This window comes from Astatotilapia calliptera, chromosome 7 (genome assembly GCF_900246225.1).
Source record: "Astatotilapia calliptera chromosome 7, fAstCal1.2, whole genome shotgun sequence".
Lineage (NCBI taxonomy): Eukaryota > Metazoa > Chordata > Actinopteri > Cichliformes > Cichlidae > Astatotilapia > Astatotilapia calliptera.
The window spans coordinates 24,516,643-24,535,944 of NC_039308.1; the positions used below are offsets into that span (position 1 = coordinate 24,516,643).

A 19,302-nucleotide genomic window follows, 5' to 3' on the forward strand; every position below is an offset into this window, starting at 1 on the left:
TCGGTCCACCCAGCTGTAGCTGTCGCCTGCAGTTACATATGAGACACTGGATATGCAGAGTAATAACCTAGCTAATAAAGACTGGCAAAAAAAAGAAGAATGCTAATGCTGAAGGCAGACAATTCATGAAGTGGCAGACTACATAAATTACTTCTTCACCCTTGTCATGGTTGGCTGTGTGGCAGGCAAGCAGAAGTGGTGGACCCAAAATTGCAGGACTCTTGGAGATGGGAATAAACTGAAAACGCAGCTTTATTGCTGGAGGAATGATTCACGAAATAAAACTTACAAAAACAAAACTCTAAACCAAGGTGCTGTAGGACAGGACATTACAAACACACAGCAAGTTGAGGGTACGATGCAACACTGACACAGAGAAACACAGGGCTTAAATACACAGATGGCAGTAATCAAGGGATGAGAGACAGGAGGGGAACACACCGGGGAGAAATCACAGCTGACGAGACAGGGGAAACGTAAACAGAGCACACTCACATACGACACAGACCTTCACAATAAAACAGGAAACTCAGACACATGGAACCAGACAAGACATTGAACTAAACAGACAGCTTCACAAACAGACGGGGTGACACCGTAGACAGACAGAGATACAGACGCAGACTCAGAGGCAGACCGGATGTAACACATAGAACTCAAACAATAATAATAATCATGATAATAAATTGGAAAATGATAATAATAAACTTAAAGCGCTGGGTCACCGACCCAGGACCATGACAACCCTTGTGCATTTCCTACAAGATTATTTGTAATCATCATTGCCATTTTTGATCTACACACCCACAACAAAACTTAAGCCATGAAGCGTTAACAGAGGTTTTCTAAATGAAGCCTAGTACTATAAGTATTCTTTTAGTGAAGCTGTAAAGCTCACTTTCTCACAACAGAAAAACTGTGCGCATTTGCAATTCTTAAATCCTAACATGCAGCCAATTTTCATGTCAGAAGGCTGAATAGTGCATGTAAATAACACCATTTTCTTCCATAAAACCACTGACTTATCATTTGAAAACATGATAAGATAAACCTAAAGTGTTCTCACATATTTAAAGATAAGTGTGTGAGAACACAATTGCATAAAGTACATGAGGCCATGTGATAAATTCAATATATAAGCTTGGCCCTTTATGTGATTGTCATTTACCAGTTTGCCCCTCTGTGAAATGAACTGTGGCACCTCTGCTTTAGCTCAAAGCACTTCTAAGGCTTCAAAGAGCCACTAGCATGGACGTACGCTGGTCTTATACGCTTGTCTTGTCTTTGCGCCGCTCATATGACCACAATGTTTCCTGTGCTGTCTTCTAATGTTGTTCATTGGCTATGGCTTGTTGTCTTCCCGCACTGCTGACCAAAAACCTTTTCATCATACAAGCTATAACACCTCTTTAACACAGTTGCCATGAAACAGTTTTGACTGTGGCTGTTTTGGTTTGTTTTTTCATTTTGACCTGCCTCTGACTGAGTGAACATCATTTGTTAAGGACAGTGGGAAACTGCAGGGAATTTGCCAGGGATAGGCAAATCAATGAGATCAAAACACGGAGATAACAGGAGTTGTGACACCCACAGTCACACAAAACACACATACTACTAAGAGAGGAAGTAGTCAGTTGTAGACAGATGCTTATGTCACTGAAAGAACGGGAGTATACATCCCCCCCTCAGACATACATGCTCAATGCTCAGCCACACTCTTTGTCATTCACTATCAACACTCACTATCTCAGTGCCTTTCTCTCTGTGACAGAAACAGAAACTCGCACAGAGGCACTGAACAAACACTCTCCTTTATCCACCAGCCAGTCGTTGACCAGCTCTCTGCCTGGGAAAGTCTTCCTCAAGATGGTGAGTAAAACTTAAGACACTTAAATAATTAATCATCACATTTTAAATGATTGAAATACTCTAAGTGGGTACTGTGGGTTTAACAGAAGGAACTTGCTCTTGAAACTGCAGAATGGTTGTTATGTGTGTTATAGACGGCTTATCGTGACAGGATAGCATGAGCTTTTGTATCTTTTAGAAGTCAGCCATACTTGATTATTATTACAAACTGGTACATTTTAATTTGCTTGAGCGAGTTAATGTGTACACACTGACAAAAGCAGAGTTGTCATATTTGTATTCTGAGCAGTCAACATAAGCTTTCATTCATTTCAGTGATCGTTAAAGTTAAGTAAAGTAAAATGCTGAATTAAAACCACGTGTTTAAACTCGTTAAAAATAGTTTGATATTTAAAGCATTTTTCTCCCAATTTTCTTTTCACGTACTGTGTAAAAAATGAAAAGTTCAACCTCACAGTTGGGGTTGGTGGTTCTGGGTTTTGTGTCAGTTCGATTAAGCAAGGCACCTTTGCTCTGCACTTTTCATCACACTGTAAATAGAAATCGTGGTTCCTCTTCCTCTGTCGTTTCTCAGCTGGTCACTTTTCACAAGGCTTCTGTGAAAGAACAAACATTAAAAGAGAAAATGTGTTTGGAGTAACTGGTTTAGCATCCAAGACTCTGTGCTTATTATGTTATTTGTGCATTGACCCTGCACCATAACAATGGATTATTTACATATAATTATTTTCATAGCTAGAATTACATTAAACAGCTTTGCATTAAATTTATGGTTCAAACCTTTGAACCATCTCAGAGAAGTATATAGGTGCCACACAAACTATGGCAGCTTTGTGTTGAGCTGTAGTGCAATAAATGGCTATCCTATCAAGAGGTGTTTCTGGTATGTGACAAAATTTGCAGGTCCTTTACAAAATTGCAACTGCAGTGCACCCGTATCTCGAGAAGAAGCAACTGCAATAATCCTGTACATAACATATTGGGTAATTTATAGCTTACCGCGGTTAAAAAACAGAAGTATTATGAGGGAACTTTCCTCTTTTTCTTTCTACCGATTTAATATTCAACCGCATTTCAGGCTCAGCGTTAACATATTTAACGCTTGATGTTACTGGCACCACTGCAGTGAAGTTCCACCCACTGTCTCTCTCAGTTTACTGAGAGATTGGCTGTTAAAGAGCATATGCTGACATTTCTCTCTTCAACACTGAAGCCATGTTGTTGACAGTGGATGTGCATTCATTGATAACAGTGAATGCACATTTCAGAATAAAATGTGTCCAAATGTATCAAATAAAACACCATCCACTTCTCCACTGCTGATTCAGTTCTTTAGACAGTGTAGCTTTTAAAGACTCGAAATTCCCTACATGGTCTGGTCCATGGTCACTGGTGGTGACTAAAGTCATCATCTTAAAGACTGAGACTGGTACTTTTTGTCACTCCCTTACTTTCCAGAGAGAGGGTCGCCAGAGTAGATAGATCCATGTACAGTACTGGGGCATTATGTCATCAGTAAAATATACTGGAAGTGTATTTCTCAGACGCTACAGTATGACATGTCTGGAAAGGCTGAAAGAAAAAGCTTCTTCTTTCTAAAAAGAGCAGAGCCGCACAACTTAGGTTACAAAGTTGCATCTGAAAAAATCACAAGACTCCTGGAACAGTGCCTTTTGGACAGATGAGACCAAAGAGCAAATGTTTGGCAATAATAATACACTGTACCATGCTTGGGGAAAACTAAACAGCATGTTGATACAAGCGGCTCACACTAGCTTTCAAGCTTATTGATGGATGATGCTGATGATTTGGGTTTGCTTTGCAGCCACAGGACATGTGCACCTTGCAGTCACTGAGTCAACCATGAAGTCCTCTGTATACCAAAGTGTTCTAGAATTAAATGTGCAGTTTCAGCTAAATCTTGGTTGAAATTGGGTCACGAAACAGATCAATGATGCCAAGCACAGCAGTAAACCACATATAATGACTAAAATAGAAAAAGAAAAAACACAAGGGACTGCAATGCTCTAGTCAGAGTCCAGACCTCAACCTCGCTGTGGTGGGACCTTAAGAGAGCTGTGCATCCAAAACCAATACAAATGCAAAAATGCCCACAAATTTCAATGAACAGAAGCAGTGTTTTAAAATTCCTCTATAACGTTGCAACGTAATACAGAAGAGAACTATTTTTAGTTATTGTTACTAAGGGTGTTTCTACAAGCTACTGAACCATGGGGTGATATTCCTTTTTCACAGGACTGTATGCTGATTATGAAACTCACTAAGCCATCATATGCAATATCACATTATTACAATGAGAAGTCAGCAAGAGAAATCAGCTTCCACTTCACTCTGTGTTTTTGTGTCTAAGTCTCAGCACATAAGTGCACGTTAACACTGTGTGCTAAGTGTTTCTGTTTATAGCGGTGCGCATTTGCACTTTCCATTGCATTGTGTTCCCTTGCTTTTATTGCTCCATAGGAATAGCTGCAGCTGTGTGTCCTCATGCTCTTATCTCTACTTCCTGCTCAAGCCAGCTTCATTAGAATAGGTGTGGCTCCTAGTTGGTCACGAGCCAAATATATGACACTTTGTTAAACTGACGCTGGATGAAAGTGTGGTTAATAATGTACCTCAGGTTAGTAATGCAGCTTATTCCTGCCTCACACTTTTACATACTCACAGACCGACTGTTCCAGTTCACATATTTGAACTCCTCATTCATTCAAAGCCACTCTAAAAACACAGACCATCTAAATTATTTCCAGTGTAAACACCATTTTGCAGCTACCTTGAAACAGGTATATTACAAAGGTCCATGTAATAAATGCTTTTAAACTGGGGCCATTTGAAACTTGTGTTTATGACAGTGAAAAAACCAGGAAGTTGGTACAGAGTGTGGTTTGAGAGAAGGGTTTTTTTTTAGTCGGAAGTTTTTAGTTATTGTGTGTTTTTTAAATGATGAAACCTGGAGTGAAGACAATAACTGGGCAGTAGTTGATGTTAAGACTTCCACATTATTGTGTGGGATTGTAAGACAAGTATATTAAACATCTGAAGAAAAGAAAAATCACTCAATCCTTCGATTGATTATCTTTTCTTTTATTAATCTTAACCTATAGGATGCTTTTGTTGTACAGACATATGTAGCACATTTACTCTGACATCATGTGAGAGTAGGGATAACTCGCCAGTTTATCACAGGGCAACATAAGAGTGTACCTACAACAACTTTACAACCACCAGTTAGCCAAATATCCATGTCTTTAGACTGTGAAATGATGCTAGAGCACCTGGAGAAAACCTACACAGGCAGAACATGCACATACAAAGCCTGACCACAAGGGTCAGAACTCATACCAGGTATGAGTCAACAATACTAACCACTGCACCATGCTGCCAAATGCAACAGACTCAGAAACAGATGTGTTTTGAATGCTGGCAATTCTCAAGGTAAAATACTGTAAGACAGAAAATAGTCTCTTTTTTTCCAAATATTGCTTAAGAGTGCCAAACATAGAAAAATAATGACATGAGTCATCTGCAAAGTTCCTGTATTACACAATCCTGTAAATGCTGAGAATACTTATAGTCAAGGAACATAAAATCCCTTATTTTCATGACAGAGGATATTTTGTTATAAACATTAAATCTTTAACAGAGAGACACTAACAAACAGGGTCACTTTTGCAAATCCGTAGCTGCAATCAAGGTGCTGGCCTAACCACTACTACACTTTGAGATGTAGTGTCATTTGAACATGTTTGAACCACAAAGCCTGTGATTAACCTTTTGAGACAAAGCTCTGTGCATTAAGTTTCTATGTGTGCATAGAAAAAAATAGTGTGAGAGGGATCTTGGGTAAATTACTGGGGAGAAAAAAAGACCGTTTAATTGAGCAGTGAAAGAGAAACTGAAGAGAAAGCACAAATTCTACTGACTGGACAATGAAAGGAAATGAGAGGAAATGAAACTTTCTGTTCCTATTTGAACTTTCATGGCAGCTCAGTGTGAGCAACTCATTTTTTTAAATTCCCTTTTTGCTCTGTCTGGATTTTATTTTCTGCTGAAGCCATTTATGTTCTAGCAAGCACGGTCTTATTTTCCTTTAGCTTAGATTCTTCTTTAAGTAAACATCTGTTTGATCCTTACTGTGGTGTTGGATTCTTATTAACTCACTTTCTGAACCCCTTATGTCTTTTTTTTCCCTTCAGGACAATAAGTCAGATGTAAAGGCCATCATGGCTCGCTTCCAAGCAGGTGGGGGAAGCACTGACGAGACTTCTTCTGCGCCCCCTGGACGTATCAAACAACCCTTGCACCCGACCCTCTCCTCTGGCCCACCTATACAGAAGAAACCAGTCTTGGAAAGCCTCTCTGGCAGTGCAGTAAATACGGCTCCAAAACCAAGTTTCCTAAAAAACACAGTATCTACTAAAAGTGACACAGAGGTACAAGAGCCAAATAAAGCTAAAGCCTTGGCAAGCAGATTTGCCAACATCCAGGATGATAGCAACACGAACAGCAAACCCTTTACTGTTAATAAACAGCAGACACCCTTGAAATCACCCTTATCACAGGCTCCTGAAGTTAAAAGCCTGGCACAGAAGCCTCCATTCAACAAACCTCCTCTTACCTCCACCGTGTCTGAGTCCAAACCTGCCTTTCCTAAACCTTCACCAGCAATCAGCAACAAGCCCAGCTGGGTTAAAGACGAAAACAATGCAGCACCAAACAGCAGTCCTGCGCCACTTAAATTGCCTGGTGTGCAACAAAAACCGATTGGCGGCATTGTAAAATTACGGCAGCAAGCTGAGGAACAGGCAGGAGGGAACAAAGACAATGTGATCAAACCTTCATCGCTGGCCAACTCTTCTTCTAAGCCCACTTCAAACTTCAGGACTGCTCAGAATCTGTTCAACAAGGAGGAAAAGACTGAGCAGACAGAGAGTGGTGGGACCAGCAAACCTGGCCTTACAGCTACTAACTCCATTCCTCCTCCAAAACCTCCAGCCAGTAAGAAGCCCAGTTTTAAGAAGCCAGTCAAGCCCTCTCCTCTGGCCAGCGGTGGTGTTAACGGAAATAATTCATCAGGCCCAAAGCGTAACCCTCTCCCCAACAGCTTGGCTCTGGGTCCTCCTCCTGCTAAACCTAACCGACCTCCGAAAGTCAACCTGGAGAACATTAAAAGAGGCTCAGAGGCCTCTGACGAGGGTAAGTTGGATTTGTCCGTGTAACCGCAAAGCCACACTATCATTTTGGTCAGTGGCATGCTGACTTTTTGCCATACATACAGCCAAGAGGCGTAACAGTTTGGTTGGATGCTAAATTGTCTGCTGACACTAGCAATCTCGGATAGTACACTCTGGATCTGTACACTGCACAGACGCATATACTTGAAAAGTAGTACTATGCAGGGATAACATAAAAATAAAATACTATAATTTCGCTCAACCAAAACCGTTGCACAGGCAGGCTATTAATATAATTAACCACAAATAACCACAAAGCTGAGAGATTTTGTACTTGTTATAAATATGCCCCAAAAGACCCCAATGACACACAAGCTATAGATAAGTCCAGGTTATTGACTTGAATTAGCAACACTGAGACCAAATGATGTATCAAGACCCACCTTTAGTTGTGATATGTGGCCCAGCCCTGAGCCAAATGTCATGAGCCATGCTCGATATGGGTTATGGCAAGCATGTACATGATGTGACCCAAATGTTATAACACATCTGACATCTGGCCCATAATTGGTAGACCTGTGGCTGACATGTGGTGTTTGTACTCATCCTGAGTCAACTCCCAAAGAAAAGTAAAGAGATGGGCCACGTTTCAGCCAAAGGTCATTGCCTTTTGGATTGTGGCTTCATCTGGCTCAGGGTGTCAAAAGGAAGGAAGCCACGTAGAAGCCAAATATATATTTTGAGAAAACTTGGCCTGCTTCAATAGAGTGGTGGATCTGAACCAAGACCGTTTGTTGGCCTGTGTGTAAGGGTCTGATAAGGTTATTGAGGCAAGTTATAAACTAATGGAACTTATTGCAGGTCCAAATGACCAAAAGTCTTTTAATCTGACAGTGTAATCAAAAGAAGCACCACGAGCATGTAAAATGTTTGAGATGCTGTTTTTCACAAATATGAACACAAGTGTGCCTTGAAACTTTGGTTTGTTTAGGGTGTCGTGAGCATAAATTGACTGAATTACTGAGTTAGGCGGATAGCAGACAGGTTGCTGACATCCACCTGTATAGCAAGCCACGATAAAGTTGTCACATTCACAAGATTTTGAGGAAACTTATCCTCTGACCCCTGACCCCTGACCTTGAGGCCGAGGTCACTGAGATTTAAACAACTCCTAATAGTTTTAGTAGATACAATTGTATCAATTTGGCACTCCTATGTTGCTTTGTTCTCGAGTTATCGCATTCAGAAACCTGCTGACAGCCTTCCATATTTGTAAAAGTTAAATGTAATCATCTACTGAATCATTCAATTCAGTTTCATTTATATGGTACCACTTATGGTGGCTGTGGCTCAGCAGGTCAAGCAGGTTTTCTACTAAGTTGAAGGTCAGTGGTTTGATCCCTCCTCCAGTCTGCATGACACAGGATCTTAGGGCAAGATACTAAACCTAAATGAAAAGCAGTCTGGTGTTTTCTACACAAGTATGCAGTGGAGGCGTGCTTTCACAGTTTAACGTTGTCCCAGACACGTGTGATCACACCTTCATGAAGCTAAAGTTAACCCAGCACGTTAGCTACTTCCTTTATTCAGAATCGAAGGAGAGTTCAGAATTTTACTTTAAAAAATATACATAGATGTAAATATATTTGTTGTTTATTTTAATTACCTGTTATCACCCATTACTGTAAGATGACAGCAGAAGTGTTGCAAGACTAGAATGTGTACTTTTCAATACAGAACAAGAAACCTTACTATTTGAAAGTAAATAAATACACTTGTACTAGAAAAAAAACTTATTTTATTTGATAGATGAACAGTTCGGTGTTTCTAGTTTAAAGAAATGCTGAATATCCAAAGAGTACACTAAGAAATACTAGAAAACAGCATTTAAACCCAAACTTAGGTCTTGGATTTGTTTTTTATTAATAAAAAATGGATGACCGCTGTGGTTGCTGACAAATCTTGATGAGATCATGTGTATCTCTATCAAAAGAGAACTCTAAAAAAATGCTTAACAAACTCACAAAATAGGCTTTTCAAAATGAGATGAAAATGAACATTTTATTGCTTTGCAGTATGGCCTAACGTACAAGAAAGTAGAAAATATGCTCTACATATGTGAGACAGGGAGTTCAGCTTCAGGCAGTAAACTTTTGCCAGCCAGCAGGGATGCACATGTGCGCCCCCCCCACCCCCCCAGTCAGAAATACTTCAGCTTTTTGTTTGATTTTACATCCTTTGTTTTCAGTTTGGTCTCATGGGTGTTTGGTTCTCTAATCTCAATCTGTATACAACACATATGGCAAATTAAACACAGCAGAATTTGCAGGAAAACAAGCCCCAGCAACATTTTATGTAATGGACTCTCTATAGAAGCAGAGTCAGTCTCCCCACCCCCGTGAAAAGGGTTAAATGTGTAAGAGTTAATGTGGGGCACTCAAGAGCATGCAGCTCTCGTGACTGTCTAAAGAAGGTGTTCCTCTTATTTTATTGGTTGAAGTGCATTTCCTCTATATCGCCCGCAATGCTACTTTGGACAGGATCTGTTAACGCATTTCTGAAGTGTGAAATAGAAGTTGCTTCACAAGTCAGTGTGGTTTCAGTGACGTGGGCAGTGTTTGGCCAGCAGTTATTGAGCATACTTTAGCTTATAAGACCTAAAAGAAATACACAAAGTATGCTTGTGCATGAAATATTGCACTGCATGAGATACTCTGTGTATTTTCAGTGTGTTTACACAAATGCTGCAGTTCTTCCGAGCTTCACATAAGAGACTAAAGTGACACTAGGTTCCTCTATTTGCAAGTTCCCTGTCCAGTTTCTCTTTTCTACCCCCACTTCACTCGCCACTCTGACAGCCGAGTTTGTTTCACCACATGGGGAAGTAAGTTCCAGCAAGCCAGCGAGCCTTTTTAAAGACAGGCTCTGTCTATAGAAACATACGTGAATATATTCCAGTCAGAGGTCGGGTCGGCTGTCTTGGCTGGAATTCTAAAGGCCAAGAGAGCAATGTTCTGATCACAGTTTTGCAGTTTTGTGAGATTCATTCCACCAAACCACATTGCCTAGCGTCCACTAGTAATAACTCTGGATAATAACACTGTACTCTCACTTTCTTTCCTTTATTTCTTATGGCTTTTGTGATCCTATATTGATCTTGAGTAAAGTTATAAAGATTTACATAATTCGCATCGCCTACATTACTGGAGTTTGTTTTTAGGTGCATCATTCAAATTTAGTGGCCAAAGAAACACATTTACCGACATTACAGACACACCATTTTGAAGCACTTACTGTTAATTACTTCCTGGTTGTTGTGCATTACACATTATACACCTGAATACATTTCATGGCAAAAAAGACTCCATAAAGACGTAGCCATTTTCACTTTTACTTTCAGTACTCTCAAAACTCCGTGAGTCACATTTTAAAGTTCCTGGGACATTTTTTTATGTGGACAGTGAACGAAGATTGGTCATTGTTCTCGAAATCTTGTGACACAAGGGTTACTTAAGCAGGAAAAACACTCTAGGAGATTCAAATGCCTCGTTGCAGAAATTTTTTATATATTATTCTTGATCATAGTCAGAGTCCTATTAACACATACCGTCAACAGTCTCTGAAGATTATGTACAGAGGACCATCTTTGCACCAGTTTCGATGTGTCTAGATGAGACTGATGTGACTCTTTGACATATATAATCATCACAGAAATTAGAGAGACCTATTTCAAAGAAAAATGGAAGTTTTTCACATTTAGAAACATAGATACCCATCTATTTATGTACACGTCTTGTGTGGTCATCAGAGATGGTGTCAGACAGTGTTGGTGAAATTCATTTGCATTGGTCTAAAAAGTGCTAAATTTACACTGGAAGCAAGTAAAGTACAGCAAAACCACCTAAAGAGTAATCGGCTAACACAGCGTCAACACTGCATGTTTCTGCTGCAGGTCCCAGTTTTAAGAAACCCATTGCTGCGAGCAACCATGTGGCCCAGAATCAAGCCCCACCACCTGCACTGCCAAATCTGCCCCCACGACATCCTGGAGCCATGTGAGTGACACATTAAACACACTTTTTCATTTTCCTGTTTGACCAGAAACACGGTGATAAATGTTGGACATGCTGTGTATTATCTGGATAATGCTACTCGAATTAATAACAGCTAAATCCTAACCTGCTGTTTAGGAACCAGCAAGAAGACACTTACGACGATGTCGATCACGTGACCAATTCTCCTCCGCCTCTACCACCATCTGCAGGTCCAGTAAAAGTCTCTAAGTCTCTAAAACTAGTGTTGCACAACTTTTTTTTAACATCACAGGAAAACAGAAGAAGCTGAACTTTGTGCTAGGAGACAGTGGTAATTTCTAAATACGTAAAATGCATTTTATTGGCATTGAAAATGTGTGGAGTTGTATGAAAGGAAGAAAAGAATATTTTTAGAACTCAAAATGTTATGGCTTCAACTATTCCTAAGTATAAAGTATACTATTTTAAATGCTTCATTTTGGAGTAATCCCAAAATATTTTTTTAATCCAGTGGATTCTAGTGCAACCTCACCATCACTGTTTACCTACCTTTACCTACATTAGTTAGCATAAGGATAAGATGCAGGGAGCAGAAGCAGTGAACATGAATACTTTACCGTACAAAGCAACAGACCCGCACAAGAGAGGTGAGGAAGAGAGTGCAGGCAGGGTGGAGCCGATGGAGACAAGTGATTTTTGACAGAAGGATAGCAGCTAGACTGAAAGAGAAAGTTTACAAGATGGTGAGGAAGATGCTAGGGATATGGTGAGATGGACCCAGATGATCTGCTGTGGCGACCCTTGAAGGCAGCAGCTGAAAGATGAAAAAGTTAGCATGAAGCTAAAGAGATTTAGTTTTCTAAATATTATGTATTTTCATATCACACTTAAAAAAAGACTAATTCTTAAAATGTTTTTGGTACAGTTGACAGTCAGCATTGAGCACGTTAAACTTCACAGTATGAACATGAATTCAGATAGTGATATCTGCTTCAAAAGGGTCTCATTGTAACGCTGCTTTATTGTTTCTCTTTTTGCAGCCCACCCAAGCCAGAGAGGAAAGGTGAGACATGCTGAATTACTTTCACTCATATAAATACAGATTGCCATGCAGGTGAAAGTGCAGAATAAACCACATCACCACCAGTGGTACCACAGAAGGAAACGGCAACAGAATAGTGACTAAATAACACGAGCCCTGGAAGTAATTATAAATGAACGTATGGGTAAAAAAACATGACTTTTGACAGATTGTAGGTCTGCTTCAAAGAGGCTTTTGTAGTCCAAGCAGAACTTCTGGAGGTTAAATATCTTTAACGAATTCAAATAATTAAGTTGAAAAGTTTATACTCTAAAATTAAACGTGTCTTAACTTGACTAAGGTTATAGCCTTATATATTTCTGTTGCTTTATGTCCTCTCCTCCCAGGAGGAAATTAATGACGACGATGATGATGATGGAGAGATGTATGAAGATCTTGATGAACGATGGTGAGAGATTGTCACACCTCCATTGGCTTATCCCACACCTCACTCGTGATGTCTAGGTTTTAAAGTGTGAAAGAATAACTGGCCTTTTTATACACAATGTTTGAGGACTGCGTATGAAATAAGTCTGCTTAGACCCAAAGTTCAAAATGTCTGCGGTAAATGTTCAGCTGTGTCCACGTCACACCTTATTAACACTACCATCTAGTGGTTGTTTTGCATCACTATGAGATGTTGTTGCTTTTCGGTCTGTGGCACTTTAACCGATTAAAACAAGGGAGCAGACAAACTTAGAGTAAATTAAATCTCCTTTCTAACTTCACTTTTTAAGGGACATCAGAAGTCTTGGAATATTTTGGGTAATGATATCAAATAAAGCTCTTGTTTTTATAGAACCTAAGAATATCTTACATAAACATAAAATATATACATTTATAAACCAGGTTTATTTTGACTAAATTGGTACAATCAATCCCTGTTACTCCCAGTGAGAATCTGAGCATCTTCGGCATTGATGTGTGGCTCATTAAACTATACATCGCTACCATCTTGTAATCTGTTCCCTTCAAGGCTTCCTGTTAGCTTTCTGTCACAAACTCCACCCAGTCTGAAAGCTCTTCTTCACCTTTCTTACCCAATAAAACTGAATCTTAAACCTATTTATCCATCCATCTATCAAAACTTTTGTTTTTAAATGCTTTGTACTTTTGGTGTTAAAGGGAAGCAGCGGAACAAAAGCAAGAGAAGAAGAAAGAGAAAGAGGACAAAGAGGAGAAAAAACGTCAGGAGGCTGAGAAGAAGGAGCAGAAGGAACGCGAGAAGAAGGAACAAGAGGCCCGGAAAAGATTCAAAGTGAGTGAACGTCTCAGGTAGAATCAATAAGACTGTCACACCTCAGTCATCAAAACCAAGTTATTTGTCATGTGCACATTTGAATTCATGTGCATGCATGGTTGTGTGTTAGTTGGTTGGTCCCCTGGAGGTCCTTCAGAAAGGAAAGGCATCCACAGATTGTCGAAGCAGCAAGACTGACCTTGGTCTGAAGCAGGGAGACCCCGTGGACATCATTCGAGTCCAGGGAAACCCCGAGGGTAAATGGTTGGGAAGAGCACAGGATGGATCCAGTAGGTTCACAATCTACCCCTCAATTTTCTCAGTTTCTCGTCACCTTCCACTCTAACTCTTTGCTGACAGGATAAATTGTCACTTGTATCAGCAAATACAGGATCAGCTATCTCTCTATGCACCATCTATGGTCTTTTTTTTCCATTTTTAGTCAATATTTTAGCTTCAAAGCTGACTGTAGGAGCAACACTAACATCTCGTCAATGCTTCATTTTGCTCTCACAGTTGGCTACGTGAAGACGACTTCAGTAGAAATTGACTTTAACTCCTTGAAGAATCAAGGAGCCTCACTTCAGCAGGCGTACGAACCCGAAGTCTACGATGACATCGATGTAGTTGATAACAGGTACGGGATTGCAACTGTAAATGATGAGTCCTTAATGTGGCCCCAACACTTCTTCACAGACACAGATCAGAACGATCAGTCAGAACTTTATGTCTTGTCATGGAAAACGAATGAAGAATTCCCGATCATTGCATATCCTAGCATATCATTAAATACATAAATCAATGATAAAATAGGAATCTAAAAACTATAGATATAACAACATTCAATACATCCCACACACATCTCAGACCTGCATAGATTAACACAAGAGTGGCGTGATGGACATGTTTTTGTAGTATTCAGATGTGTTATTGCAGTTGGATAACAGCTGTGTTTGAGTCTATTAGTCCTTGCTCTGATTGCCCTGTACCGTCTGCCTGAGGGCAACAGTTCAAACAGGGAGTGGCCAGGATGTGAGGTGTCTTTTATGATGTTTTGGGCCTTTTTAAAACAGTGGGCGTTGTGTAGAACTTCCAGTGTGGGGAGAGGGCAGCCAGTGATCTTTTGGGCGGTGTTAATGATCCCTTGGAGTGCTTTCCTCTGAGCCCCTGTGCAGCTAGTGTACCAGATGCATATGCAGTAAGTTAGAACACTCTCAATGGTGGCTCTGTAGAAGGACACCAGCAGTCTCTGTGTGATGTTATTCCTCCTGAGAATTCTCAGGAAGTACAGTCTCTGTTGGGCCTTTTTCAGCAGCTCGGAGGTGTTCACACTCCAGGAAAGGTTCTCCTCTATATTGACTCCCAGGAAGCGGAAGCTTGCCACCCTTTCTACACAGTCCCCATTTATGAATAGTGGTTGGATCTCTGCCTTTTTCCTTCTGAAGTCTATTATGAGTTCTTTGGTTTTTGAAGTGTTGAGGAGGAGGTTATTGGCCTTACACCATGACGTCAGCTGCTCCACCTCGTCTCTGTACGTAGACTCGTCTCCCTTGGAAATGAGCCCCACCACTGTGGTGTCATCTGCAAATTTCACAAAGATGTTGCTGTGGTGGCGAGGAGTGCAGTCGTGTGTGTAGAGAGAGTAGAGCAGTGGACTGAGCACACAGCCCTGGGGTGAGCCAGTGCTGAGACTCAGGGCTGAGGATGTGTGATGGCCAACTCTGACTCTCTGTCTACGGCCCGAGAGGAAGCTATTGATCCACATGCAGGTGCTGTATGGAAGCCCCAGGTCTTGTAGCTTGGCCACCAGTTTGTGTGGAAGGATGGTGTTAAAAGCTGAGCAGTAATCCACGAAGAGCATCCGCACATAGCACACAGACGTAGATAATACGTTTGAAAATGCTAGTCAGTCAGGGTTATGAAACGCTAATGGCAACTCCAGTGTTACTGTCTTGCTGTTACCCCATGAAGCACTTCTCCAATTTACTGTGAAAAAACAAAGTTAGCCAAGTTGGCCTGCTTCTCATTTAATATCTCTCTTTTTTTTCTCTACAGCACTAAAAAAGGACCAGGAGGTACATTTTACAATACTGTGTTTCATTTTATTATTATATATTATTATATTAATAATATTGTTGCTCACACAATGAAATCTTGCTGATTACATCTCTTATGCCTTGTAGTTGTCCTACCACCTCTACCAGGAGGAGAAGAAGGAGAAATATATGATGATGTTGTCGATCCAAACTTAGAAGTCAGGTGAGAACTGGTTTTGTTATTTAAAAAAACGGGTAAATGCAAACGTAAAGACACTCTGGAAAGATTCAGAAAACATGACAGAAGAGCAGATCATTACATCCTTGGTTGGCTTTCCAGTCCCTTCGATCCCAGGTCTTCTTTGAAGCCCCGCAGCTTCCTGCGGATGTTTGACCGAAACAGACGCCCTGCCAGCTCTAAAGTGTAAAATACACTCAGTAGTAAGACTGACCACAGATCTACTGTCCACTGTTGTTAATCCTTAATCTTTCAGCCGTCACTCCTCTTTTATCAGTGACGCCGCATTTCAGTTTTGATTTCTCCCGACATCAGCATCAGAAAAAACACTTCACCTCTGTCTGAATAACACTGAAACGTCCTAATTTGCAGTTTAACTTCCGCAGTCTGAGAAGCTGGAGTCTAACGGTCACGTTTACATGTTTGTGTCTGATCACTGACTACCTGTGATTTTACTAATCTTTGGGAGTAATTTGCATGTGCGCGACTGCTGTACAACTCAATCAGAAAAATCAATGTATTAACAGCTAACACTGTCAAAAGCATGTTTTAACCAGAGTTGAATATGATTGTTAATCAGGGCTGCTTTAAGTCACATTAACACACTTTTAACTGATGATACTGTAGCAATATAAAGGATATAATATTTTTTAACTATCTTTTCCTCTGTTGTCCCAGAGTGCCTCCACCCAGCCAATTTACAGCAGATGGGAATTCAGGTATAACTCATTTGACTCATTTGACCACTTTACTGTCCATTTCAAAATAACACAACTTGGCACGGTTTCTCTAACATAACAAGACGTTAATGCACACATAAGTTTTTCTGGTACAGGTTGGTTTGTCTTTTAGGACCCAAAGGCTTATTGAGGCTAATCGGTTCTAAGATCGTTCAACTTTATATTGATACTATTGTGTCGTTGCCATTTCTGTCCCACTTTCTTGACTTTAACTTGTAGTATTTTTCCACTGTAACACTATAGTGATGGTCTGTGAGTTATACTTGTTATATTTACTCTTTTGTAACATTTATTATAATGTCTACGGTGTTCCTTTAAGAAAGGTTTGCAAACTAAAGCTTCATTCAGGCTTAGTGAAAACTATCCAATCCAATACTCACCGACCATTTCCTTGTGTTAACACAGATAAGCCGGGTCAAGCAATTGATGAGGAAATATATGATGACGTCGACTCTCAAAATGCACCTATCCCACCTCCCATCAGCAGGTAGATCAACCTCACAACAAAAGACTGTATTTAAGATCAACTCCAACCTGTTTAGATCCATGAACTGAAATGTCTTAATACAGCTGTTATTTCTTTCCAATTTCTGTTTGTTTTCCCATCAAGTATTCCACCTGGGAAAATCAAAACCAAAGTTGACGAAATGGACCCTAAGAAGCAGAAAAAGTTTGAGAAGGAGGAGAAGGAATTCAGGAAGAAGTTTAAGGTTTGTCACTCTAACATGTTTCAACCACACTTACAATATCTTTTATCTTATTTCGCATGTTTTTATATATACACACACACATATATAGATATATAAATTTTAAATCTGTTTCAGTATGAAGGAGAAATACAGGTGCTGTACCAGGTGAATGTCATCCACAATCTTACAAATAAAAAATGGAGTGGCAAAGAGCTGCCAGTAAAAGCAGGAGAGGCCCTTGATGTGATTGCTAAAGCTGTGGATAACAAACTGATCTGTCGAAATGAAGACGGCAAGTGTGAGTATCTATTTACTCAATTATATTGATTAATTGATAGATATATTTAAGATCTCCATTTACCCAATTAACAAATCCTAGCACTATTTACCATTAAACCCTTAAAATGTGCATTTTACAGTTGGTTATGTCTCGACCAGCCACATTGCTATGGAGTAAGTACTACAGACATTCACACATTTATGCTAAGCTAGAAACTAAACAACATACTGGCAGTACTGATGTTTTTGTTTTTGTTTACAGCGATGGAGATATCTATGATGATATTGGAGACGGTACGTTCTGAATACATTGCTGTGCAGCTGAACTTTTAGGAGTATAACTGCTGACAGAGCAGTCTTTAAAAAGTGGATTTTATTTTAACCCTCCCACAAACCTCAGTACATTGAGGTTTGCAGGTATGGCTCTTTATGCACAGCTCTCTTGAGGTCCCACCACAGACTTTCTATATGGTTGAGTTCTGGAATTTGACAGTGTTTGACACACCCTCATATTTAACTCCACAATACTTTGGGAGTTCATGGTTGACTCAACGACTGCACAGTGCCCAGGTCCTCTGACTGCAAAACAAGTGCAGTACTATTAATGGTTAAGATGGTTGGTTAAGATTGTGTATTCCCTCCTCTTTCACAAAAGTGGGAAGGACCTGAGCAGCAGACACATGACTCAAAACACTGAGAAAAAGAAATTCATTCAACTTATCAATTGTAAACTATGTAAACGAAATCCATTTGTCATCATGTCGAATACTTTGCGGTGTCAGTGTATTAAAACAAAATAACCAAAACAGCTAAACCAAACAAATGTGAAACCAGTAGAAGAGTGTGAAACCAAAAAAGCTGTACTTCTGATTTGTGTGTTGAGTGTGGGTTAATATTAAAAAAAATTATTTTATTTGTCTGGCTGTGGATACGACCCTCACAGGAAATACATTTTAACTATTGTTTTGCTTTCATTTCAGAGTGCATCTACGACAACGATTAAAGAACATCCTGCACCAGCTTTTTTGTTTTATATTGCTTATTTGCATCTTTTGTTATTTATTATGTTTACTGTTGCTATACACTGGGAGTTGGTATAAAATGGCCATTTGGTGTCAATCTATTTTTTTTCTTTATATCATCGAAATTAGACAGAAAAAAAATGTGTGGTTGGTGGCTCCAACTGCTGGAGCCAGGCTAGCCACATACAATCTCATACTTTAACCCCCACCCCCCAAAAAAGCTCTAAATCAAACTATGTGTCAAATATTTGTTCAAACAACAGTATTTTAATATATTTCTCTGTCTGTTTTCTTCATTTCTTCCTCGTTTGGGCTTTAATTTATGAATTTGCTTCAAAGATTTTGCAAAAATTTAAGAATATTTGCAGTATACAGCTAATAAAAAGATTGTACTTTTGTTGTCTTTTCGGCGGATGATGTACTGTTTGTATATTCCTTTCTATAAGGCCAATTCAAACATTTATCTTTGTCTAACTAAAGATTTAGACAAACGTAATTCTGTGCCAAAGTACTTTTCATGCACTGTATAGAAAGTTAAGAAGAACTTCCTGTATTTTTTTTTTTTTTGATTTATTTGGATTTTTTTTCTCAACACATTATATTTTGTCCTGTTGTTGCAATAAGACAATACCTGAGAAAGATAATAAAGACCCCAAATTAATATGCACTGCATCTTTCGATATGTACCTCTGAACTTAAATAATGTAAGTTTGGCTGGTTAATGGATGGTGGTGAGTCAACAAAGGATTGTTTATTTATTTGTTTTTTAGGAGAAGGGGATTAGTAGCCTCTAGTGGCAGCTATTAGAAACTACAGCGAATTCAAACTTCAATGAGACACAAATCACAAAAACAAATAAAAACCTGGCAGTACTGACACATG

General features: G+C 39.6%; 1 protein-coding gene across 2 annotated transcripts; it reads left to right on the forward strand.

The window, feature by feature from the left end:
• Positions 1–1,650: 1,650 nt before the first annotated feature.
• On the forward strand, positions 1,651–19,081 carry fyb1b (FYN binding protein 1 b). Of its 2 annotated transcripts, XM_026174013.1 has the most exons (19): positions 1,651–1,869; positions 6,084–7,083; positions 11,014–11,116; positions 11,252–11,325; positions 12,136–12,158; positions 12,524–12,585; positions 13,302–13,434; positions 13,547–13,706; positions 13,933–14,053; positions 15,472–15,491; positions 15,600–15,675; positions 15,793–15,876; positions 16,369–16,409; positions 16,836–16,917; positions 17,041–17,140; positions 17,255–17,417; positions 17,539–17,572; positions 17,661–17,692; positions 18,379–19,081. In XM_026174013.1, exons 1-19 carry the CDS (start codon positions 1,651–1,653, stop codon positions 18,399–18,401), a joined length of 2,550 nt encoding a protein of 849 aa, XP_026029798.1. In that variant the 3' UTR covers positions 18,402–19,081. The 2 variants fall into 2 exon arrangements, with proteins under 2 accessions (XP_026029798.1, XP_026029799.1); XM_026174014.1 differs by lacking the exon at positions 15,793–15,876 and having other exon boundaries at positions 1,652–1,869.
• Positions 19,082–19,302: the final 221 nt, after the last annotated feature.

Bases quoted from the DNA above. Each gene is read 5' to 3' on its own strand.
- fyb1b (XM_026174013.1), top strand. From the start codon at position 1,651: ATGTCACTGAAAGAACGGGAGTATACATCCCCCCCTCAGACATACATG. The intron at 13,707-13,932 runs GTAGGTTCACAA...TTGCTCTCACAG, and splicing joins AAGAGCACAGGATGGATCCA to TTGGCTACGTGAAGACGACT. The intron at 16,918-17,040 runs GTAGATCAACCT...TTTCCCATCAAG, and splicing joins ATCCCACCTCCCATCAGCAG to TATTCCACCTGGGAAAATCA.